The sequence below is a fragment of the Siphateles boraxobius genome, unplaced genomic scaffold (assembly GCF_051911475.1).
Source record: "Siphateles boraxobius isolate OS27281-9 unplaced genomic scaffold, OSU_SipBor_1 285, whole genome shotgun sequence".
In the NCBI taxonomy this organism is placed as follows: Eukaryota; Metazoa; Chordata; class Actinopteri; order Cypriniformes; family Leuciscidae; genus Siphateles; species Siphateles boraxobius.
In genome coordinates this window covers 37995-62763 of record NW_027508903.1, presented here as the reverse complement: position 1 = coordinate 62763, position 24769 = coordinate 37995, and the positions used below count along the sequence as shown (strand labels likewise).

At 44.0% G+C, this 24769-nt stretch overlaps 1 protein-coding gene across 7 annotated transcripts in view; it reads right to left on the bottom strand.

The window, feature by feature from the left end:
• Nucleotides 1-487: 487 nt before the first annotated feature.
• The window catches only part of LOC143753428 (tyrosine-protein kinase JAK2-like), a 36392-nt gene continuing 12110 nt past the window's right edge, over nt 488-24769 (bottom strand). For 2 of the 7 annotated variants that reach the window (XM_077245730.1, XM_077245735.1), the window contains exons 9-17: nt 22528-22678; nt 22320-22453; nt 21495-21549; nt 19596-19730; nt 11894-12018; nt 9310-9482; nt 5258-5375; nt 3750-3863; nt 488-2849 (exon numbers count right to left, since the gene is read on the bottom strand). In XM_077245730.1, coding sequence (XP_077101845.1) covers nt 2739-2849; nt 3750-3863; nt 5258-5375; nt 9310-9482; nt 11894-12018; nt 19596-19730; nt 21495-21549; nt 22320-22453; nt 22528-22678 — 1116 coding nt within the window. In that variant the 3' untranslated portion in view covers nt 488-2738. The remainder of the gene's footprint in view (nt 2850-3749; nt 3864-5257; nt 5376-9309; nt 9483-11893; nt 12019-19595; nt 19731-21494; nt 21550-22319; nt 22454-22527; nt 22679-24769) is intronic. The other 5 variants (XR_013207720.1, XM_077245732.1, XM_077245731.1 and 2 more) reach the window with 5 other exon arrangements.

Below are 24769 nucleotides of genomic sequence, written 5' to 3'. Positions count from 1 at the left end.
ACTATCCCTTTAAGTTCACTAGCCACACACTTCTGATTTTGGGGGTTGTAGATGAATTTATGCTGTAAATCAATAGACTGTTAAAGCGTAAACCAACTTTATTTACTAAAATATTAGTGAGAATCTGAATATCTGTTATTTTACAGTTCATCTAAAATTAGAGTGCTGTATCAAGGCACCTCAGTGGGAAGTCTGTGGGAAGAAACGCTACACAACGAGAAGAGGTGACCGGACCCTGAGGAAGATTGTGGAGAAGGACCGATTCCAGACCTTGGGGGACCTGCGGAAGCAGTGGACTGAGTCTGGAGTAGAAACATCCAGAGCCACCGTGCACAGGCGTGTGCAGGAAATGGGCTACAGGTGCCGCATTCCCCAGGTCAAGCCACTTTTGAACCAGAAACAGCGGCAGAAGCGCCTGACCTGGGCTACAGAGAAGCAGCAGGACACACACACACACACACACACACACACAACAAATACAACACTGTTATTTGCAAAATGGTTTTATTCACTCAATCTTATATTTAAAAAAGTAGACATCACTTTTGATTCTTTTTTTTTTTTTTTTTTTTTTTTACTGTCAACTCCAATACATCAGTGTACCTTACAAAAATATTACAAATAAATGCAATAATAAAAACAATAATTTAGTGTTCACACTGATTCAGTAAAAGCCCATGTAGGAGAAACAAGAAAGGATTCAGCGTGAAGACTGAGATGAAATGATGAAGGTTTCCAGCAGCTAAAATCTGTAACATGCTCACAATTATGAATATGAGACTACACATATAAACTTCTTGTATTTTAAATGTGCAATAAGCAGAATAATTGAAATAAATAAAAAGTTGAGCCCATGTCAGTAAGCCTGAAGCTCACAGCGTCAGAATGCCAGTCGAGTCCGAAGGAAGACTGAAGCCAAACTTGCTAGAGCACACACACTAGAGCACACACACTAGAGCACACACACTAGAGCACACACACTAGAGCACACACACTAGAGCACACACACTAGAGCACACACACTAGAGCACACACACTAGAACACACGTCTGCGTGAGAAGAGCCTGAAATATCAGAAACCATCTTGATGAAATATGATTTGAAGTGTAATTGGATTTAGTTTGGCTTGTGTCTCATTGGATTACATGGAGAGGGAGTTTGAGCTATACTGGGACCAGCCACCAGGGGGCGATCGAGTGTGTGTGTGACACGCTAGAACAGATGTCGTTCACACACACACACTCGATCGACATTCCTAGACATTCTTAATCACGAGTATGGAAAACAAACATGATCAGCAGGTGCTGATGGGATTTGCATATTTTATTGATGAACTCACTCACTGGTCGACTCAGATTTAGACAAACGATCACAGTATTTCACTCTGAAGATCTGAACGACACACACACACACGCGGTACACGCACCAATATTTCAAATGAATACGAGGCTCATATAAACTTCCTCCATTATTATTACTGTACACAAACATGCCGTTCAAAGACATTTCAGTCTAATACTCTATTTCCGATTAACACTAGCGTGTGCGCGTCTGGATCGCCACACAAACTTCTGGAGAAAGTTCAGTTCATCCAGGGGATCAAGCTGGAATTCAGGAAATAATGGACAGAAAACAACAACAACATAAAAATACTGAATTTGAAATTAATTAAAAATGATTCTCTTGTATTCTTACATCAGGCAGAAAAAAATACAGTGTTCATGCAAATCACAGATCACATTTTGATGTTTATCACATCTGGACAATGATGTAAATAAAAAAACAAGAAGGCCATCATCAATTTTGAAAACCCCTGATAGTGAAAGAACATCCCAGAATCCCACACTGAAAGCTGACCCGGATCAGCTGTGGGATGTTCTGACCGGGATCAGCTGTGGGGTGTTCTGACCCGGATCAGCTGTGGGATGTTCTGACCGGGATCAGCTGTGGGAGGTTCTGACCCGGTGGGATGTTCTGACCGGGATCAGCTGTGGGGTGTTCTGACCCGGATCAGCTGTGGGATGTTCTGACCGGGATCAGCTGTGGGAGGTTCTGACCCGGTGGGATGTTCTGACCGGGATCAGCTGTGGGGTGTTCTGACCGGGATCAGCTGTGGGGTGTTCTGACCCGGATCAGCTGTGGGATGTTCTGACCGGGATCAGCTGTGGGAGGTTCTGACCCGGTGGGATGTTCTGACCGGGATCAGCTGTGGGGTGTTCTGACCCGGTGGGATGTTCTGACCGGGATCAGCTGTGGGGTGTTCTGACCCGGATCAGCTGTGGGATGTTCTGACCGGGATCAGCTGTGGGGTGTTCTGACCCGGTGGGATGTTCTGACCTGGTGGGATGTTCTGACCCGGATCAGCTGTGGGGTGTTCTGATCCGGTGGGATGTTCTGACCCGGTGGGATGTTCTGACCCGGATCAGCTGTGGGATGTTCTGACCCGGTGGGATGTTCTGACCGGGATCAGCTGTGGGGTGTTCTGACCCGGTGGGATGTTCTGACCCGGTGGGATGTTCTGACCCGGATCAGCTGTGGGATGTTCTGACCCGGATCAGCTGTGGGGTGTTCTGACCCGGTGGGATGTTCTGACCCGGTGGGGTGTTCTGACCTGGTGGGATGTTCTGACCCGGATATGGTGTGGGATGTTCTGACCCGGATCAGGTGTGGGATGTTCTGACCCGGATCAGGTGTGGGATGTTCTGACCCGGATCAGCTGTGGGGTGTTCTGACCCGGATCAGCTGTGGGATACCCGGTCCTGGATGGCGTGGACTCTCTGAGCGAGAGCTCTGAATGTGGGTCGATCACTTGGCTCTGCGGCCCAACACTCCTTCATCAGCGCCTGGATCTGCAGCAGAACCGCAGGAGAACCGCAGCAGAACCAAACCGCAGGAGAACCACAGCGGAGCCGCAGGAGAACCACAGGAGAGCCGCAGGAGAACCGCAGGAGAACCACAGGAGAACCACAGGAGAACATGATAATCTTGAGATCTGAGTTTGGGAGCTGTGCTTCAGTGCACTTCCTGCAGTGCTGGGCGGTATACCAGTTTATATATACCGGTGTTTATTTTAGTTCTGATATGAATGTTTAATATAGCGGTGTGTGTGCTTTAGCAGCACTGTGAGGGTGTTTCCCGGTTCACTGGTGATGCTCAGGTGTGTGTGTTACTGAGACGGATGGAGAGCTTACACTATCACTGACAGCTGATGATTATATTACAGTGTTTCCCACACACTGGTTCACGATATCTACAGATTCTCCACAAGCCTTTGGCATCGTTGAATAAACATGAGAACTGCACGTTTCAGTCGCAGCGCGGGCGTTTATGAACGTATATTGAGGGAACTGACGGTTTTTAGAAAAGTTTCGATGTTATTTTCATTTGATCTTACTTTGTTTCCTCATAAAGCAGCGTTTATGAGCCGTTACCATGGAAACCTCAGTTTCTGTCACTACAGCGCCTCCTGCTGGAGCTCTTTATAAACACTGCTAGCCTGTATTAATACTAGTGTGGGATTGCTCTACAATATTCAGTCATGACAGTAAAATAGGGCATTCTGAGTCAATCTACCGCAGTATTTCCTCTGTCAATAGAAAATGTGGTAAACACCCAGTTATGCTTAAAGAGAAAATGTATACCGTCATATACCATAATTGTGAAAAATACTGTGATATAAATGTTTGGTCATACCGCCCAGCACTGAGTGTAAGGATTGTGTGTATGAGAAAGGTCAGTGAAGGCTTTACCTCAGCGGGACACCCTTCTGGAGACGGCAGACGGTAGTTCCTCTTCAACAGGTCGATCAGGTGATAAACGATCATCTGACCTTGTTTGTCCTCGCCCATCTGCTCCATAAACACCTGCAACAGGAACAACACGCGTCACCGCTAGCCTGGGGAACCTGGCCCTCACAATACAGCGTTACGACACCACATATATCTCTTGTTTTCTCTTGATCTACTTTTAGAAAAACTGTCAAAGAACACACCACCATACGCATAAAACCTGAGCAAACACTTGATTTTATTTATTCAAAACAGTGGGATCTGCATTTGCATTTATATCACTTATCAGTGTTTTGTTAAATCTGAGTAAAGGGGAAATAGTAAAGCGTGACATCGCGTGATGTAGTTTAGCGCAGAACTCTGTTATAAATCATATCAGATCAAACGCTGACGTGGAAACCAGGAGAAACATTGTTCCTATGTTGAACAAGTTGTAAAAGGCCTTTCAGTCCACAAATGACCAACATTCACCATGGATTTACTGTAGTAACGCTCACTGTAATCATGGTATTGTGGCAGAAATAGTCAAATGTTTTTATTATCCATCTCAGGGTTAAATTCAAGGCCTTCTCAAGAGCGTCACACTTCTCCCAGCACTTCAGGGCTCTAAATAATACCCCATTTTAATGTTGTTTTTATTGTGACTTGTCACACTAAAAGTTTTAAGTTGTAGAAAAACTAACACTTTGTGGCAAACAAACTCTTTTATTAAAAAGACTACCATTATAACCAGTAGATGGCAGATGAGGATCACTTATTGACTAATTAGCCATTTACACTCCCCAACTTCTGGAAAAAAGTACAAAGTCACAAAGTCTCATGAAAAACTAAATCTTTTCCTCAAGTTGTGACTGAATTACACAAAGCGAGTAAAGAGCGGTTCTTTTATAGACACTGAAGCTGTCGGTCAGTTCAGTATGATACTATGGCAGAACAATAACGCATTTAAAGGACTAGTACATTTAAAATTTGCCTATAAAAATTAGGTTTTTGCATGTTACTGTTGTTAAGAAAAGTTATTATTATCTGTATCAATTCACGCTTCACTGTTAAATTTCCAATTAACAAATAATATAACAAACAAGTAATATTGTTTGTAATTGTAACGTCTAATGCTAATGTCAGCAATGGACGCTGCTCCGTGTCACAGTTTACCATCTGAGATAACACTGTGGTCGGGTTTAAATCGAACACAAAGCCACTGACACAAATTAATAAATATTGATAGTGTTTTTGAGAATAGATACTGTAGCGCCAAACATAATATCCCAATATTCTCATCTAGTATCTATATTTTCTTACACCCCTAGTCACTATTAGGCCGCGTGTCACTGTCCACCAAAGCGTTTTTAGCCAGTGATGAGCGCTGCGTTTTACCCATTCTTCCACACTCGGCGACCGGTATAATCACGTGTTTCGAGATGCTCACACACAGATCTGCATCAGCACTGAAGCTCAGGAACACTTACAGCCGGAGGACTGCAGCTTTTGTCACTGTATGTAAAGAGTTCATAGAGAACGACTCCGAAACTCCAGACGTCTGACGCCACGCTGAACTTGCTCTCGGTCAGAGACTCCGGGGCGTACCTTCATCAGACACATCACATCATCATCATCAGACACATCACATCATCATCATCAGACACATCACATCTTCTTCATCATCATCAGACACATCACATCTTCTTCATTATCATCATCATCAGACACATCACATCATCATCATCATCATCATCAGACACATCATCATCATCATCAGACACATCACATCTTCTTCATCATCATCAGACACATCACATCTTCTTCATCATCATCAGACACATCACATCTTCTTCATTATCATCAGACACATCACATCATCATCAGACACATCAGACACATCACATCTTCTTCATTATCATCAGACACATCACATCTTCTTCATTATCATCAGACACATCACATCTTCTTCATTATCATCAGACACATCACATCATCATCACCATCAGACACATCACATCATCATCAGACACATCACATCATCTTCATCATCATCCGACACATCACATCATCATCATCATCATCATCAGACACATCACATCATCATCTTCATCATCATCATCAGACACATCACATCATCATCAGCATCATCAGACGCATCATCATCATCTTCAGACACATCACATCATCTTCATCATCATCAGACACATCACATCATCTTCATCATCATCAGACACATCACATCATCATCAGACGCATCACATCATCATCAGGCACATCACATCATCATCTTCATCATCATCATCAGACACATCACATCATCTTCATCATCATCAGACACATCACATCATCATCATCAGACACATCACATCATCATCATCAGACAAATCACATCATCATCAGACACATCACATCATCATCATCATCAGACACATCACATCACCATCATCAGACACATCACATCATTTTCATCAGACACATCACATCATCATCAGACACATCACATCATCATCAGACACATCACATCTTCATCATCATCAGACACATCACATCATCATCAGATGCATCACATCATCATCAGACGCATCACATCATCATCATCAGACACATCACATCATCATCATCATTATCAGACACATCATCATCAGACACATCACATCATCATCAGACACATCAGACACATCACATCTTCTTCATTATCATCAGACACATCACATCATCATCAGACACATCACATCATCATCACCATCAGACACATCACATCATCATCAGACACATCACATCATCTTCATCATCATCCGACACATCACATCATCATCATCAGACACATCACATCATCATCATCAGACGCATCATCATCATCTTCAGACACATCACATCATCTTCATCATCATCAGACACATCACATCATCTTCATCATCATCAGACACATCACATCATCTTCATCATCATCAGACACATCACATCATCATCAGACGCATCACATCATCATCAGACACATCATCATCATCATCAGGCACATCACATCATCATCTTCATCATCATCAGACACATCACATCATCTTCATCATCATCAGACACATCACATCATCATCATCAGACACATCACATCATCATCAGACACATCACATCATCATCAGACACATCACATCATCATCATCAGACACATCACATCATCATCAGACACATCACATCATCATCAGACACATCACATCATCATCATCATCATCATCAGACACATCACATCACCATCATCAGACACATCACATCATTTTCATCAGACACATCACATCTTCATCATCATCAGACACATCACATCATCATCAGACACATCACATCATCATCAGACACATCACATCTTCATCATCATCAGACACATCACATCATCATCAGATGCATCACATCATCATCAGACGCATCACATCATCATCATCAGACACATCACATCATCATCATCATTATCAGACACATCATCATCAGACACATCACATCATCATCAGACGCATCACATCATCATCAGACGCATCACATCATCATCATCAGACACATCACATCATCATCATCATCAGACACATCATCATCAGACACATCACATCATCATCAGACGCATCACATCATCATCAGACACATCATCATCAGACACATCACATCATCTTCATCATCAGACACATCACATCATCTTCATCATCATCAGACACATCACATCATCTTCATCATCATCAGACACATCACATCATCTTCATCATCATCAGACACATCATCATCAGACACATCATCATCAGACGCATCACATCATCATCAGACACATCATCAGACACATCATCATCATCAGACACATCACATCATCTTCATCATCATCAGACACATCATCATCATCATCAGACACATCACATCATCTTCATCATCATCAGACACATCACATCATCTTCATCATCATCAGACACATCACATCATCTTCATCATCATCAGACACATCATCATCAGACACATCACATCATCATCAGACGCATCACATCATCATCAGACACATCATCAGACACATCATCATCATCATCATCATCATCAGACACATCATCAGACACATCACATCATCTTCATCATCATCAGACACATCACATCATCATCATCATCAGACACATCACATCATCTTCATCATCATCAGACACATCACATCATCTTCATCATCATCAGACACATCATCAGACACATCACATCATCATCATCATCAGACACATCATCAGACACATCATAATCATCAGACACATCACATCATCTTCATCATAATCAGACACATCACATCATCATCATCATCAGACACATCACATCATCTTCATCATCATCAGACACATCACATCATCTTCATCATCATCAGACACATCACATCATCTTCATCATCATCAGACACATCACATCATCTTCATCATCACCAGACACATCACTTCATCATCATCATCAGACACATCACATCATCTTCATCATCATCAGACACATCACATCATCATCATCAGACACATCACATCATCATCATCAGACACATCATCATCATCATCAGACACATCACATCATCATCATCATCATCAGACACATCACATCATCATCAGACGCATCACATCATCATCAGACGCATCACATCATCATCAGACACATCACATCATCATCAGACGCATCACATCATCATCAGACACATCACATCTTCATCATCATCAGACACATCACATCATCATCAGACGCATCACATCATCTTCATCATCATCAGATGCATCACATCATCTTCATCATCATCAAATCATCTTCATCATCATCAGACGGATCACATCATCATCATCATCAGACGCATCACATCCTCTCCATCATCATCAGACGCATCACATCATCATCAGACACATCATCATCATCATCATCAGACACATCATCATCATCAGACACATAATCTTCATCATCATCAGACACATCACATCATCTTCATCATCATCATCATCAGACACATCACATCATCTTCATCATCATCATCATCATCAGACACATCACATCATCTTCATCATCATCATCAGACACATCACATCATCTTCATCAGACACATCATCATCATCATCAGACACATCACATCATCTTCATCATCATCAGACACATCACACACATCATCAGACACATCACATCATCATCATCATCATCAGACACATCACATCATCTTCATCATCATCATCAGACACATCACATCATCATCATCATCAGACACATCACATCATCTTCATCATCATCATCAGACACATCATCTTCATCATCATCATCAGACACATCACATCATCTTCATCATCATCATCAACATCATCAGACACATCACACACATCATCAGACACATCACATCATCTTCATCAGACACATCACATCATCATCATCATCATCATCAGACACATCACATCATCATCATCAACATCATCAGACACATCACACACATCATCAGACACATTACATCATCATCATCACATAAATAATGCTGAATCACACTCATAAAGCAGGATGTGATGAGTAGTGAGCCTCTCACCAGAAGATGGGGCTTTCTCCGGGCTCTCGCACCGTGTAATACTCCTTATCCTGAGGGAGGACTTTAGTCAGGCCGAAGTCTCCGATCTTCACGTGGAACTCACTCTCCACCAGGATGTTCCTCGTGGCCAGATCTCTGTGGACGTAACGCTTCGACGCCAGGTAGTCCATCCCCTACACAGTGTGAGTGAGTGAGTAAGAAAGTGTGTGTGTGTGTGTGTGTGTGTGAGAGAGTGTGTGTGTGAGAGTGTGTGTGTGAGAGTGTGTGTGTGTGTGAGAGTGTGTGTGTGTGTGAGAGTGTGTGTGTGTGCGTCTATTGCGATTATTATATAGATTATTGTAATGCTCTACTGGGTGGTTGCCCTGCACGCTTAATAAACAAACTACAGCTAATTCAAAATGCAGCCGCTAGAGTTCTTACCAGAACCAGGAAGTACGACCATATTAGCCCGGTTCTGTCAACACTGCATTGGCTCCCTATTAAACATCGTATAAATTTTAAAATATTGCTGATTACTTACAAAGCACTAAATGGTTTAGCTCCCCAGTACTTGAGCGAGCTCTTAACGCATTATAGTCCTTCACGTCTATTGCGATCTCAAAACTCCGGCCAGTTGATAATACCTAGAATATATAAATCGACTGCTGGCGGTAGATCCTTTTCCTATTTAGCACCAAAACTTTGGAACAATTTTCCTAACATTGTCCGGGAAGCAGAAACAGACTGTCAGTTCAAAGCTAGACTAAAAACACATCTCTTTGACCTAGCATTCACATAACACTCTATAGACTTCTATAATTCAATATTAGGCTGCTTAGATTAGGTCAGCCGGAACTGGGAACACTTCCCTTAAATCCTGATGTACTCGTTACATCATAAGAAGAATGGCATCTACGCTAATTTTAGTGTCTTTGTTTATCCCGAGGTTTTCCCGCAGCCTGCCGGATCCAGGCCGGATCCAGATCTGACGAAGGACTTTCGCCTGGACCCGATGACAATGCAGTGCTGAAGTGCCAACTAGCCTCTCCCTATGGAGGATCCCTATACCACTCTACAGATAAAGCCTTGTGGAATTTTTCGGTTCGCGTACCTACCCAAAGTGATAAGATAAAATAAAATTCTGCATCAAAATTTATAGACAAGTAGTTTGTTTAGGCATGGTTTGTAAGGAATTACAAACCTGCGCACATATATTCAAACGCACATAACTATAGAATCAATTCTTAATGCGCATGTGAACGCCATCGGCGTCTATCACAGGTTCACGTTTAAAGTCTGTTTAGAGAGAACGGTGTCGTCTTAGCGGCCCCTAATTTAATAAAAAATGATCATTTAGACGGAAGTGAATCAATCAAAACTAACTTTAGCTGGAAAAAACATTTTTCAAGAACCACTATAAAACTAAACCAATCTCTGTTACCTTAAATTATATGTTTATCTCTGTAAAGCTGCTTTGAAACAATCTACATTGTTAAAAGCGCTATATAAATGAGGATGACGCGTAATGGTTTTTATACTGGACAAACTGTATATTCTATCATGATGACTTGACATGAATTGTGTGTGAGAGAGCGTGTGTGTGTGTGTGTGTGTGTGTGTGTGTGTGTGTGTGTGTGTGTGTGTGTGAGTGTGAGTGTGTGTGTGAGTGTGTGAGAGTGTGTGTGTGTGAGAGAGTGTGTGTGAGTTTGTGAGAGAGTGTGTGAGAGAGTGTGAGAGAGAGTGTGAGAGTGAGAGAGGGAGTGTGTATGTGTGTGTGTGTGTGTGTGTGTGTGTGTGTGTGTGTGTGAGAGAGTGTGAGAGAGAGTGTGTGTGAGTGTGTGTGTGTGTGAGTGAGTGTGTGTGTGTGTGTGTGTGAATGAGTGAGAGTGTGTGTGTGTGAGAGAGAGAGAGAGTGTGCGTGTGTGTGAGTGTGAGAGAGAGTGTGAGAGAGGGAGTGTGTGTGAGTGAGTGTGAGAGAGGGAATGAGTGAGAGTGTGTGAGAGAGAGAGTGTGTGAGAGAGAGAGTGTGTGAGAGAGAGAGTGTGTGAGAGAGAGTGTGAGTGGGAGTGTGTGAGTGAGTGAGAGAGAGAGTGTGTGTGTGAGTGAGTGAGAGTGTGAGTGAGTGTGACTGTGAGTGAGTGAGTGAGAGTGTGAGTGTGTGTGTGTGTGAGTGAGTGAGTGTGGAAAGTGTGAGTGTGTGTTTGTGAGTGTGTGTGAGAGTGTGTGTGAGTGTGTGAGAGTGAGTGAGAGTGTGAGTGTGTGTGTGTGTGTTTGAGAGAGTGTGAGTGTGTGTGAGTGAGTGAGAGTGTAAGTGTGTGTGTGAGAGTGTGAGAGACAGAGAGTGTGTGTGTGAGTGAGAGTGTGTGTGTGTGTGAGTGAGAGTGTGAGTGTGTGTGAGTGAGAGTGTGAGTGTGTGTGAGTGAGAGTGTGTGAGAGAGTGTGAGTGTGTGAGAGTGTGTGTGTGAGTGAGAGTGAGTGAGTGTGGAAAGTGTGAGTGTGTGTGTGTGAGAGTGTGACTGTGTGAGAGAGTGTGTGTGTGTGAGAGTGAGTGAGTGTGGAAAGTGTGTGTGTGTGTGTGTGTGTGTGTGTGTGTGTGAAACCTCACCTTACAGATCTGAGCTGCGTACAGCAGGAGCTTCATGTGGTCGAAACGCTCCTTGTTTTTCGAAAGGTAATCTCTCAAACTACCGAACGGCAGAAACTCCATGACCAGCCGCAAATTCTTACGACCTGCAGAGAGAGAGATTTTTAGAAAAAAAAACTTTATTTAACAAAAAGATGAAATGGATGTCCGATGAAAATAGAAAGAAAAGAAAATAGAAATAGATCAATAGAACAGAAAATAGATGAAAAAGAATCATACAAACAACTTCAAATTAATAACATATCAAAACTTAATTCTCCTTCAAGTACAGTACAGATGATATTATTATAACACCACTGCAATTTAAAAGAACCCTAACCCTGTCATTCATTAGTTTATAGTACTTGTATTCAACAGCAAACCTAGCTTTTCTATTTCTCCCTGTGATGTAAATTGCAAGTTTGGCTTGTCCAACAACACAATTAAATAACTGCAATTTTATTCTCTGTTTTTGACCATATCTCAATCCCAAAATAAACGCATTAAATGTGCATTTTTCCTGAAATCTTAAAAACTGATCCTTCAATAAAACAAACTACACTCTTCCACAACATTCCCAACTGCCAAACTACACTCTTCCACAACATTCCCAACCGCCAATCTACACACTTCCACAACATTCCCAACCGCCAATCTACACTCTTCCACAACATTCCCAACTGCCAAACTACACTCTTCCACAACATTCCCAACCGCCAATCTACACACTTCCACAACATTCCAAACCGCCAATCTACACTCTTCCACAACATTCCCAACCGCCAATCTACACACTTCCACAACATTCCCAACCGCCAATCTACACTCTTTCACAACATTCCCAACCACGAAACTACACTTCCACAACATTCCCAACTGCCAAACTACACTCTTCCACAACATTCCCAACTGCCAAACTACACTCTTCCACAACATTCCAAACCGCCAAACTACACACTTCCACAACATTCCCAACCGCCAATCTACACTCTTCCACAACATTCCCAACCGCCAAACTACACTCTTCCACAACATTCCAAACCGCCAAACTACACACTTCCACAACATTCCAAACCGCCAATCTACACTCTTCCACAACATTCCCAACCGCCAATCTACACACTTCCACAACATTCCCAACCGCCAAAGTACACACTTCCACAACATTCCCAACCGCCAAACTACACACTTCCACAACATTCCCAACTGCCAAACTACACACTTCCACAACATTCCCAACTGCCAAACTACACACTTCCACAACATTCCCAACTGCCAAACTACACACTTCCACAACATTCCCAACCGCCAAACTACACTTCCACAACATTCCCAACCACCAAACAACTTCAAATTAATAACATATCAAAACTTAATTCTCCTTCAAGTACAGTACAGATGATATTATTATAACACCACTGCAATTTAAAAGAACCCTAACCCTGTCATTCATTAGTTTATAGTACTTGTATTCAACAGCAAACCTAGCTTTTCTATTTCTCCCTGTGATGTAAATTGCAAGTTTGGCTTGTCCAACAACACAATTAAATAACTGCAATTTTATTCTCTGTTTTTGACCATATCTCAATCCCAAAATAAACGCATTAAATGTGCATTTTTCCTGAAATCTTAAAAACTGATCCTTCAATAAAACAAACTACACTCTTCCACAACATTCCAAACCGCCAAATTACACACTTCCACAACATTCCAAACCGCCAATCTACACTCTTCCACAACATTCCAAACCGCCAAACTACACACTTCCACAACATTCCAAACCGCCAATCTACACTCTTCCACAACATTCCCAACCGCCAATCTACACACTTCCTTAACATTCCCAACCGCCAAACTACACTCTTCCACAACATTCCCAACCGCCAAACTACACTCTTCCACAACATTCCAAACCGCCAAATTACACACTTCCACAACATTCCAAACCGCCAATCTACACTCTTCCACAACATTCCCAACCGCCAATCGACACTCTTCCACAACATTCCCAACCGCCAATCTACACACTTCCACAACATTCCCAACCGCCAAACTACACTCTTCCACAACATTCCCAACCGCCAAACTACACTCTTCCACAACATTCCCAACCACGAAACTACACTTCCACAACATTCCCAACTGCCAAACTACACTCTTCCACAACATTCCCAACCGCCAATCTACACTCTTCCACAACATTCCAAACCGCCAATCTACACACTTCCACAACATTCCCAACTGCCAAACTACACTCTTCCACAACATTCCAAACCGCCAAACTACACACTTCCACAACATTCCCAACCGCCAATCTACACTCTTCCACAACATTCCCAACCGCCAAACTACACTCTTCCACAACATTCCAAACCGCCAAACTACACACTTCCACAACATTCCAAACCGCCAATCTACACTCTTCCACAACATTCCCAACCGCCAATCTACACACTTCCACAACATTCCCAACCGCCAAACTACACTCTTCCACAACATTCCCAACCGCCAAACTACACTCTTCCACAACATTCCCAACCGCCAAAGTACACACTTCCACAACATTCCCAACCGCCAAACTACACACTTCCACAACATTCCCAACTGCCAAACTACACACTTCCACAACATTCCCAACTGCCAAACTACACACTTCCACAACATTCCCAACTGCCAAACTACACACTTCCACAACATTCCCAACCGCCAAACTACACTTCCACAACATTCCCAACCACCAAACTACACTCTTCCACAACATTCCAAACCGCCAAATTACACACTTCCACAACATTCCAAACCGCCAATCTACACTCTTCCACAACATTCCAAACCGCCAAACTACACACTTCCACAACATTCCAAACCGCCAATCTACACTCTTCCACAACATTCCCAACCGCCAATCTACACACTTCCTTAACATTCCCAACCGCCAAACTACACTCTTCCACAACATTCCCAACCGCCAAACTACACTCTTCCACAACATTCCAAACCGCCAAATTACACACTTCCACAACATTCCAAACCGCCAATCTACACTCTTCCACAACATTCCCAACCGCCAATCTACACACTTCCTTAACATTCCCAACCGCCAAACTACACTCTTCCACAACATTCCCAACCGCCAAACTACACTCTTCCACAACATTCCAAACCGCCAAACTACACTCTTCCACAACATTCCAAACCGCCAAACTACACTCTTCCACAACATTCCAAACCGCCAAACTACACTCTTCCACAACATTCCCAACCGCCAAACTACACTCTTCCACAACATTCCAAACCGCCAAACTACACACTTCCACAACATTCCCAACCGCCAAACTACACTCTTCCACAACATTCCCAACCGCCAAACCACACTCTTCCACAACATTCCAAACCGCCAAACTACACACTTCCACAACATTCCAAACCGCCAAACTACACACTTCCACAACATTCCCAACCGCCAATCTACACTCTTCCACAACATTCCCAACCGCCAAACTACACTCTTCCACAACATTCCAAACCGCCAAACTACACACTTCCACAACATTCCAAACCGCCAATCTACACTCTTCCACAACATTCCCAACCGCCAATCTACACACTTCCACAACATTCCCAACCGCCAAACTACACTCTTCCACAACATTCCCAACCGCCAAACTACACTCTTCCACAACATTCCCAACCGCCAAAGTACACACTTCCACAACATTCCCAACCGCCAAACTACACACTTCCACAACATTCCCAACTGCCAAACTACACACTTCCACAACATTCCCAACTGCCAAACTACACACTTCCACAACATTCCCAACTGCCAAACTACACACTTCCACAACATTCCCAACCGCCAAACTACACTTCCACAACATTCCCAACCACCAAACTACACACTTCCAATAACACTCCCAACCGCCAATCTACACTCTTCCACAACATTCCCAACCACCAAACTACACACTTCCACAACATTCCCAACCGCCAATCTACACACTTCCACAACATTCCCAAACGCCAATCTACACTCTTCCACAACATTCCCAACCACCAAACTACACTCTTCCACAACATTCCAAACCGCCAAACTACACTTCCACAACATTCCCAACCGCCAATCTACACACTTCCACAACATTCCCAAACGCCAATCTACACTCTTCCACAACATTCCCAACCGCCAAACTACACTTCCACAACATTCCCAACCGCCAATCTACACACTTCCACAACATTCCCAACCGCCAATCTACACTCTTCCACAACATTCCCAACCACCAAACTACACACTTCCACAACATTCCCAACCGCCAATTAGGGATGCAACGATTACAGATTTTGTAAGTACGATTATTGTCTGAGAAATAATCACGATTTAAAGATTATCACGATTATTATGCATCAATTTATTTCACAACACTACTAATGTCACATGAACACTCAACACTAGATTTTAATGTGTTATTTATTGCTGCCACAACACAGTACAAAATTATAAAATGACAAACAATAATCAATATCTTTCTTTGGAATTAAAGAGAAATGCTTTGTAAACATCCAGTATTTTCCTTTTAAAAATAACAAATTAAGTCAAAGGCTGCAGGGCTCTTTGATTGAAATAGATCAGAAAATTATTAAGCGTTTAGTTTAATCTAAATTTATTTTCAACCTGAGGTAGAAAACTTGAAAACATGAAAACAATATCTTTTTGGTATTTTACTTAAAAACATAAATAATATAAAGGGATAATAAATCCCAATGAAAATAAGAATAAACAAAGTCTTTGGATCTATTGAATTAAATATAAGCTAAATATTAACCATGTATTTATTTTAAAAGAAAACAAATGTAAAAAATTAAAACCACTTTTCCAAAAGTAAAACACAGTCTTCTTTTCAATGAATGATATATGCATTCTTTAGAACTACTTGCAAACATCATTCTTTATTCCTTCAAGCAGACATATTTATTTGTACGAATATAATTAATCCTTATTAAAGCTATTAACAAACAGTGAATGCTTTTCTCTTCTTCTTTTGTTGCTTGACACAGACCGCATTAGGTTTATTATTCACTATCACTTTAAGACGTCGGATCATGTCCAATGACATGCGGATCCAATTGCACTGAAGCACATCCGATTCACTCAAAACTGTTTAAGACATAGCCGACATAGTTTACATGAATACTCTCCAAGACGGACATTTACATAATGTTGTGTGTATTTGTCTATTCAGACACGAAAGAGGGCTCAATTCAGTACTCGGGCGCTATAGGTGTCTATTGTGCATGGCTGCACGCTTCGGGTCGGGTGTGTGCGCACAGAAACCGTACCGAATAGAGCTCTTTTTTGCATCGTAACTCTTATTCAGATCTATATGTCTGCTCTACTCATTCTCCCAGAGGTTTACATTTTTTTTACGTTTTATGGGACTGCTGGGTAGATCAGCACATTACAGTACAAATGTGCGCATTTACCACAAACGCATGCCATCAGTTCTGACTGGATCGCTTCCCAAATCGTCACTATCTAACATTTTCATCTAGTTTTTACTCATTGACGAAAATGTCAATAGGTTTTCTTCATAGTTTTTGTCATTCAAAACAAGGTTTTATTAGTTTATTAGTTTTATTATTTATTTAGTTACAAAATGTCCGTTCCCTGCAGAACACTCGGTGTAGCATAGTCTTTACGATTAATTAACCGTGAAGTTTTAAAGCGCGGTTAATTGTGAAATCCGGTAATCGCTGCATCCCTACCGCCAATCTACACACTTCCACAACATTCGCAACTGCCAAACTACACACTTCCACATTCCCAACCGCCAATCTACACTTACACAACATTCCCAACCACCTATCTACACTTTCACAACATTCCCAACCGCCAATCTACACTTACACAACATTCCCAACCACCTATCTACACTTTCACAACATTCCCAACCGCCAATCTACACGCTTCGACAACATTCCCAACCACCAAACTACCATTCCACAACATTCCCAACCGCCAAACTACACACTTCCACATTCCCAACTGCCAAACTACACACTTCCACATTCCCAACTGCCAATCTACACTTTTACTTCATTCTCAACCGCCAATCTACACACTTCCACAACATTCCCAATAGGGCTGAACGATTATGGAAAATAATCTAATTGCGATTTTTTTAACCAACATTGCGATTGCGATTTAATATGCGATTACTTCAAGTTCTTTACCTTCTGTATTAGTCGACAAAGACAAGCAATAAATCATTGTACAGTAGGGATGGGAATCTTTAGGCAGCTCATGATCCGATCTAATTTTTTTCTTATTAATTAATCTTAATAATACTTAAAATATGTATTTAATTACATGTGTAAATATACATACATTAAAAAAAAATATATATATATATATATATATATATATATAAATATATATATATATATATAGATATATTAATTAAACCAATTACATGTTAAGAATTTTAAATGGGCTATAAACTAATATAGCTTCAACATATAAAAGCTAGTAAATAAAGAGGAACACAAAAAACAAACATTACATGCAATAAACAAAGAGTGCTTCAGTATTTAAAAGTAGGCTGTCTGAACGTTTTCCATTCAAGAGCTGGAGTGATTTTCCCCCTATACGATAAGCTGCATTCACACTAATGCACATATCTCTTTTGAAATTGTAAATGTAGTTTGTCCTATTGGTTTAAGATATAACTGACCGTGTTTACATTAATTTCGCGTCAAAAGCATTTTGAGATGCAAGTACATTTACCCAATGAGTCGCTCACAGCCGCATGCACGAGCACTCTTCACAAAGCGCGCGTAAGTATTTTAAAATGAAAGCAGCTTTCTCAGTGATTTTCATAATTTTAATATATAAGCCAACTGCATTCCAAAAGACATAATGCCTTTGTGGAGCATTTGTAAGGAAAATTCCGGCGGCCAAGACCGCGCACTGCAAGAGTAACATCAAAGCGGCAAAACCTGTGCAATGAAGCCCGCGACTGTCCTTGTAATTCGCTTAAACTCCGAACTTTATGAAAGCTTATTTTTCGGAAGATTCGAGCGGTGTCGTGTGTGTGTGTGTGTGAGAGCGAGAGAGAGAGAGTAATTAGAAGCAAGCAGAATACGGTCGTTTCTAAAGCACGCGCAGCGTCATCACGCATGCGTGTTTAAAAACCAAGCTCAGATTCAATTCTGAAATTCTCTGAATAAATCCAGAATTGTTGGAGAGAGAATAAATAACACAATATCACATACATAAAAAATAAACTGTTCTTTCCTGTATGCCAGACCTATGCGTAGTGTGCCAAGTTGATGCTTGATTTGCAGAGTGCTTTTCTCTCGCGTGTCACATGACCAGTGTAATCGCAGTTTTTGCGGTTACAAAATCGCATTTCATCATATCGCGATATTATCGCAAATGCAATTAATCGTTCAGCCCTAATTCCCAACCACCAAACTACCATTCCACAACATTCCCAACCGCCAAACTACACACTTCCACAACATTCCCAACCGCCAAACTACACACTTCCAGATCATTCCCAACCGCCAATCTACACTTTTCCACAACATTCCCAACCGCCAAACTACACTCTCCATGAATGAGAAGATGAAGAGAGACGTGTGTGTGCCGCCTCAGGACCAGCATGCATCAGTCTCTCACCTGCGCTGTAACACACGCCCTTGTATCTGACGATGTTGTCGTGCTGCAGTGATCGCAGGATCTCGATCTCCCGCTCGAAGTCGCGCAGGTGTTCAGCTGAGCTGTGCTGAAGCTTCTTCACTGCCACCACCTCACCTGTGAGGAAGAGGAAGAAGAGTGAGGAGTGAAGATTGAGGAGTGAAGAGGAGTGAGGAGGAAGAGGAGGAGTGAGTAAGATGACTGAGGAGGAGTGAGGAGGAAGAGGAGTGAATAAGAGGAGTGAAGAGAGAGTGAGGAAGAGAAGTGAGGAGGAGGAAGAGGAGTGAGGAGGAAGAGCAAGAGGAGGAGTGAGTAAGAGGAGTGAGGAGGAGGAAGAGGAGTGAGGAGGAGGAAGAGGATGAGTGAGGAGGAAGAGGAGTGAAGAGGAGGAAGAGTGGAGTGAAGAGGAGGAAGAGTGGAGTGAGGAGGAGTGAGGAGGAAGAGGAGTGAGTAGGAGGAGGAGGCGAGAGGAGGAAGAGTGAGGAGGAGTGAAGAGGAGGAAGAGTGGAGTGAGGAGGAGTGAAGGAAGAAGAGTGAGGAGGAAGCAGAGTGAGTAAGAGGAGGAGTGAGGATGAGTAAGAGGAGTGAGGAGGAAGAGGATGAGTGAGGAGGAAGAGGAGTGAGTAAGAGGAGTGAGGAAGAGTGAGGAGGAGTGAGGAGGAAGAGTGAGGAGGAGGAGTGAGGAGGAAGCAGAGTGAGTAAGAGGAGGAGTGAGGATGAGTAAGAGGAGTGAGGAGGAAGAGGATGAGTGAGGAGGAAGAGGAGTGAGTAAGAGGAGTGAGGAGGAGAGAGGAGGAAGAGTGAGGAGGAGTGAAGAGGAGGAAGAGTGGAGTGAGGAGGAGTGAAGGAAGAAGAGTGAGGAGGAAGCAGAGTGAGTAAGAGGAGGAGTGAGGATGAGTAAGAGGAGTGAGGAGGAAGAGGATGAGTGAGGAGGAAGAGGAGTGAGTAAGAGGAGTGAGGAAGAGTGAGGAGGAGTGAGGAGGAAGAGTGAGGAGGAGGAGTGAGGAGGAAGCAGAGTGAGTAAGAGGAGGAGTGAGGATGAGTAAGAGGAGTGAGGAGGAAGAGGATGAGTGAGGAGGAAGAGGAGTGAGTAAGAGGAGTGAGGAGGAGAGAGGAGGAAGAGTGAGGAGGAGTGAGGAGGAAGAGTGAGGAGGAAGAAGAGTGAGGAGGAAGCGGAGTGAGTAAGAGGAGTGAGGAGGAGAGAGGAGGAAGAGTGAGGAGGAGTGAGGAGGAAGAGTGAGGAGGAAGAAGAGTGAGGAGGAAGCGGAGTGAGTAAGAGGAGTGAGGAGGAAGAGTTACGAGGAGTGAGAAGGAGGAAGAGTGAGGAGGAGTGAGAAGGAAGAAGAGTGAGGAGGAAGCGGAGTAAGAGGAGTGAGGAGGAGGAAGAGGAGGAGTGAGAATGAGTAAGAGGAGTGAGGAGGAAGAGGAGTGAAGAGAGAGTGAGGAAGAGTAGGAGTGAGTAAGAGGAGTGAGGAGGAGGAAGAGGATGAGTGATGAAGAGGAGGAGTGAGGAGTAAGAGGATGACTGAGGAGTAAGAGGATGACTGAGGAGTAAGAGGATGAGTGAGGAGGAAGAGGATGAGTGAGGAGGAAGAGAAGTGAGTAAGAGAAGTGAGTAGGAGGAGGAAGAGTGAGGAGGAGTGAAGAGGAGTGAGGAAGAGGAGGGAGAAGGAGTGAGGAGGAATGAGTAAGAGGAGGAGGAGGAGTGAAGAGGAGGAAGAGTGGAGGAGTGAGGAGGAAGAGTGGAGTGATTAAAAGGAGGAGGAGGAGTGAGGAGTGAAGAGGAGGAAGAGTGGAGGAGTGAGGAGGAAGAGTGGAGTGATTAAAAGGAGGAGGAGGAGTGAGGAGTGAAGAGGAGGTTGAGTGAGGAAGAACCCTCACCTGTGCTGTCCTGCAGCGGGTCGTAGCGGCACTTCTCCACGCTGCCGAAGTTACCCTGCACACACACACACACACACACACACGCACGGGAGTCACAGGGCTGAAGCGGGACCACTGAGAGGGGTGTAGGGTTGGGAATCGAATACTTGTTATAAAATTTCAATTTCGATTCCTCTGTGAGCATTTCAATATGAGTTTAAACCATTGAAGCGTGAGAGAGAGTTTCTGTGTTGGTGTGTATCAGTATACTGGATCTGTGCAGCTCTTAAAGTGACAGCACTAATATTCCTGCTCTGTAATAACACTAATCATACAACAGAAGTCAGAGAGAATTTACTCGTTCTTCACTGAATAACTTTATAAGTATATTTGTAATGTATATTTTATTGATAAACTGCAGTGTTATTCTACATTTGATCAGTTTCTGAACCTGAAAATCTCTAAACACATCAATCATATTTCAACTGTATCTTTCTTCAGTTGTATCCATTTGTTGCAATTGCTAATTTTTTATTTGTTCTTTCTTAATTACTGAGGGTTTACTTGTCTTTAATAATGCTTGATATGTATATTAATTATGCTAGTTGTTCTTCTATGGTGTTTTTAAACCACAGGCAAACGTTTCTTGTGTAAGTGTTCTTTAGCTGTTGATTTCTCTTCATGATATTCAGCTACAATTAAATGTTCTGCAATAAGACTAAATGTGAATATGTAAGGTTTTTTTTTTTACCTTATTGGAATCAAAATTAGGAATCGATAAGAATCGGAATCATTAAAACTCAATCGATACGCAGCCCTAGTCATGATGATGATGATGATGATCACCTTGCCCAGCAGCTGGAGGAAGATCAGGTGTCTGGCCTCAAACTGAGTGGGTTCCTGATTCTCAAAGGCTCCAGCGAAACCCAACGGCCGGTTTCTGCTGGGAAGCGTCTCGCTGTCCACCAGCAGCTCGTAGTCTGAGGAGCACAGGAACGCAGGAGTCAGCGCTGCGCTAGCTAGCGTCTGGCGCGCACTCGTGTGATTAGCTCACCTGGCGTGAAGAGGCTGTTGAGGTCTCGGATCACGGCTCTGAACGAGGGCCGGTGCAGCGGCTCGTAGTCCATGCAGCTGTTGATCACGCTAGCCAGTTCGGTCCACTTCGGCGCTGGGAGCTGGTGCTTATCCTCGTAGAACAGCAGCTTCTGTGGGGCAGAGACCGTTAGCAGGACCAAGACCGTTAGCTTCAGCCAATCACACACAGCACAGAGAGAGACCGTTAGCTGCAGACAATCATGCACAGCACAGGGAGAGATCGTTAGCTGCAGCCAATCACGCGCAGGACAGAGAGAGATCGTTAGCTGCAGCCAATCACGCGCAGCACAGAGAGAGACCGTTAACTGCAGCCAATCACGCGCAGGACAGAGAGAGACTGTTAGCTGCAGCCAATCACGCGCAGGACGGAGAGAGACCGTTAGCTGCAGCCAATCACGCGCAGCATAGAGAGAGACCGTAAGCTGCAGCCAATCACGTGCAGCACAGAGAGAGATCGTTAGCTGCAGCCAATCATGCGCAGGAGAGAGAGAGATCGTTAGCTGCAGCGAATCACGCGCAGCCCAGAGAGAGACCGTTAGCTGCAGCCAATCACGCGCAGCACAGAGAGAGACCGTTAGCTGCAGCCAATCACGCGCAGCACAGAGAGAGACCGTTAGCTGCAGCCAATCACGCGCAGGACAGAGAGAGACTGTTAGCTGCAGCCAATCACGCGCAGGACGGAGAGAGACCGTTAGCTGCAGCGAATCACGCGCAGCCCAGAGAGAGACCGTTAGCTGCAGCCAATCACGCGCAGCCCAAAGAGAGACCGTTAGCTGCAGCCAATCACGCGCAGCCCAGAGAGAGACCGTTAGCTGCAGCCAATCACGCGCAGCCCAGAGAGAGACCGTTAGCTGCAGCCAATCACGCGCAGCCCACAGAGAGACCGTTAGCTGCAGCAAATCACACGCAGGAGAGAGAGAGACCGTTAGCTGCAGCCAATCACGCGCAGGACAGGGAGAGATCGTTATCTGCAGCCAATCACGCGCAGCACAGAGAGAGACCGTTAGCTGCAGCCAATCACACGCAGGACAGAGAAAGATTGTTAGCTGCAGCCAATCATGCGCAGCCCAGAGAAAGACCGTTAGCTGCAGCCAATCACGCGCAGCCCAGAGAGAGACCGTTAGCTGCAGCCAATCACGCGCAGCACAGAGAGAGACCGTTAGCTGCAGCCAATCACGTGCAGGACAGAGAGAAACCATTAGCTGCAGCCAATCACGCGCAGCACAGAGAGAGACCGTTAGCTGCAGCCAATCACGCGCAGCACAGAGAGAGACCGTTAGCTGCAGCCAATCACGCGCAGCACAGAGAGAGACCGTTAGCTGCAGCCAAACACGCGCAGGACAGAGAGAGACAGTTAGCTGCAGCCAAACATGTGCAGGAAAGAGAGAGACCGTTAGCTGCAGCAAAACACGCGCAGGACAGAGAGAGACCGTTAGCTGCAGCCAATCACGCACAGCACAGAGAATGACCGTTAGCTGCAGCCAAACACGCGCAGGACAGAGAGAGACAGTTAGCTGCAGCCAAACATGTGCAGGAAAGAGAGAGACCGTTAGCTGCAGCCAATCACGCACAGCACGAGAATGACCGTTAGCTGCAGCAAAACACGCGCAGGACAGAGAGAGACCGTTAGCTGCAGCCAATCACGCACAGCACGAGAATGACCGTTAGCTGCAGCAAAACACGCGCAGGACAGAGAGAGACCGTTAGCTGCAGCCAAACACGCGCAGGACAGAGAGAGACCGTTAGCTGCAGCCAATCATGTGCAGGACAGAGAGAGACCGTTAGCTGCAGCCAATCATGTGCAGGACAGAGAGAGACCGTTAGCTGCAGCCAATCACGCACAGCACGAGAATGACCGTTAGCTGCAGCAAAACACGCGCAGGACAGAGAGAGACCGTTAGCTGCAGCCAAACATGTGCAGGAAAGAGAGAGACCGTTAGCTGCAGCAAAACACGTGCAGGACAGAGAGAGACCGTTAGCTGCAGCCAAACACGCGCAGGACAGAGAGAGACCGTTAGCTGCAGCCAATCACGCGCAGCACAGAGAGAGACCGTTAGCTGCAGCCAATCATGTGCAGGACAGAGAGAGACCGTTAGCTGCAGCCAATCACGCACAGCACGAGAATGACCGTTAGCTGCAGCAAAACACGCGCAGGACAGAGAGAGACCGTTAGCTGCAGCCAAACATGTGCAGGACAGAGA